Source organism: Symphalangus syndactylus, chromosome 23, assembly GCF_028878055.3.
Source record: "Symphalangus syndactylus isolate Jambi chromosome 23, NHGRI_mSymSyn1-v2.1_pri, whole genome shotgun sequence".
Classification (NCBI taxonomy): domain Eukaryota; kingdom Metazoa; phylum Chordata; class Mammalia; order Primates; family Hylobatidae; genus Symphalangus; species Symphalangus syndactylus.
Genome location: NC_072445.2, coordinates 55981088 through 55982344, shown reverse-complemented (window position 1 = coordinate 55982344; position 1257 = coordinate 55981088). Strand labels below are relative to the sequence as shown.

The following is a 1257-nucleotide window of genomic DNA, read 5'->3' as shown; positions in this document are numbered from 1 at the left end:
CCTCCAGTCAAGGATCTCTTCGGTCAGGTGGGAGTAGTGACCCAAGCCCTTTCTGATGCACGAGGGTTTTGTGAAGCTCAAACATGAGAACTTACAAGAAAGTGTTTTTGGCCAGGCCTGGTGGCTCACACCTGTAATCCCAGCACTTTGGGAGGCCAAGGCAGGCGGATCACCTGAGGTCAGGAGTTCGAGACAAGCCCGGCCAATATGGTGAAACCCCATCTCTACTAGAAATACAAAAATTAGCCAGGTATGCTAGTGTGCACCTGTAATCTCAGCTACTAGGGAGGCCGAGGCAGGAGAATTGCTTGAACCCGGGAGGCAGAGGTTGCAGTGAGCCGAGATCGCACCATGCCACTCCAGCCTGGGTAACAGAACGAGACTTCATCTCAAAAAAAGAACAACTCGGTGGTGGCCACTGCGCAGACCAGTCTTCGCTCGTACTCGCGCGCCTCGCTCCGCTTTGCCTCCGCAACCATGTCTGACAAACCCGATATGGCTGAGATCGAGAAATTCGGTAAGTCGAAACTGAAGAAGACAGAGACGCAAGAGAAAAATCCACTGCCTTCCAAAGAAACGATTGAATAGGAGAAGCAAGCAGGCGAATCGTAATGAGGCGTGCGCCGCCAATATGCACTGTACATTCCACAAGCATTGCCATCTTATTTTACTTCTTTTAGCTGTTTAACTTTGTAAGATGCAAAGAGGTTGGATCAAGTTTAAATGACTGTGCTGCCCCTTTCACATCAAAGAACTACTGACAACGAAGGCCGCGACTGCCTCTGCCATCTGTCTATCTGGCTGGCAGGGAAGGAAAGAACTTGCATGTTGGTTAAGGAAGAAGTGGGGTGGGACGACAGTGAAATCTAGAGTAAAACCAAGCTTTCCCAAGGTGTCCTGCAGGCTGTAATGCAGTTTAATCAGAGTGCCATTTTTTTTGTTGTTCAAATGATTTTACTTATTGGAATGCACAATTTTTTTAATATGCAAATAAAAAGTTTAAAAACTTAAAAAAAAAGTGGTTTTTAAATTGTGAATTTATTTGCTTTTGGTTCTGAACAACTAGAAGATCTGGATAAAATACAAAAATAATCTGTTCAGATGCACTAGGAAGCTATGTAATTCTCCAGAAGCACCGGGATCCGGAAAGAATGGAAGCTCCTGGAGAGAGCCAACACTTCATTTGCTGGTTTTGAAGCAGTTTTGAGCTAGAGGCTAAAAATCAATGCAGAGCTTTTGGCAATCCCTCAGGTCTAG

General features: G+C 45.7%; 1 protein-coding gene across 1 annotated transcript; it reads left to right on the top strand.

The window, feature by feature from the left end:
- The first annotated feature begins 409 nt into the window (after positions 1 to 409).
- LOC129473045 (thymosin beta-4-like) lies at positions 410 to 591 on the top strand. Its single transcript, XM_055263232.2, has one exon. The coding sequence runs from the start codon at positions 478 to 480 to the stop codon at positions 586 to 588; it is 111 nt and encodes a 36-aa protein (XP_055119207.1). The 5' UTR covers positions 410 to 477; the 3' UTR covers positions 589 to 591.
- Positions 592 to 1257: the final 666 nt, after the last annotated feature.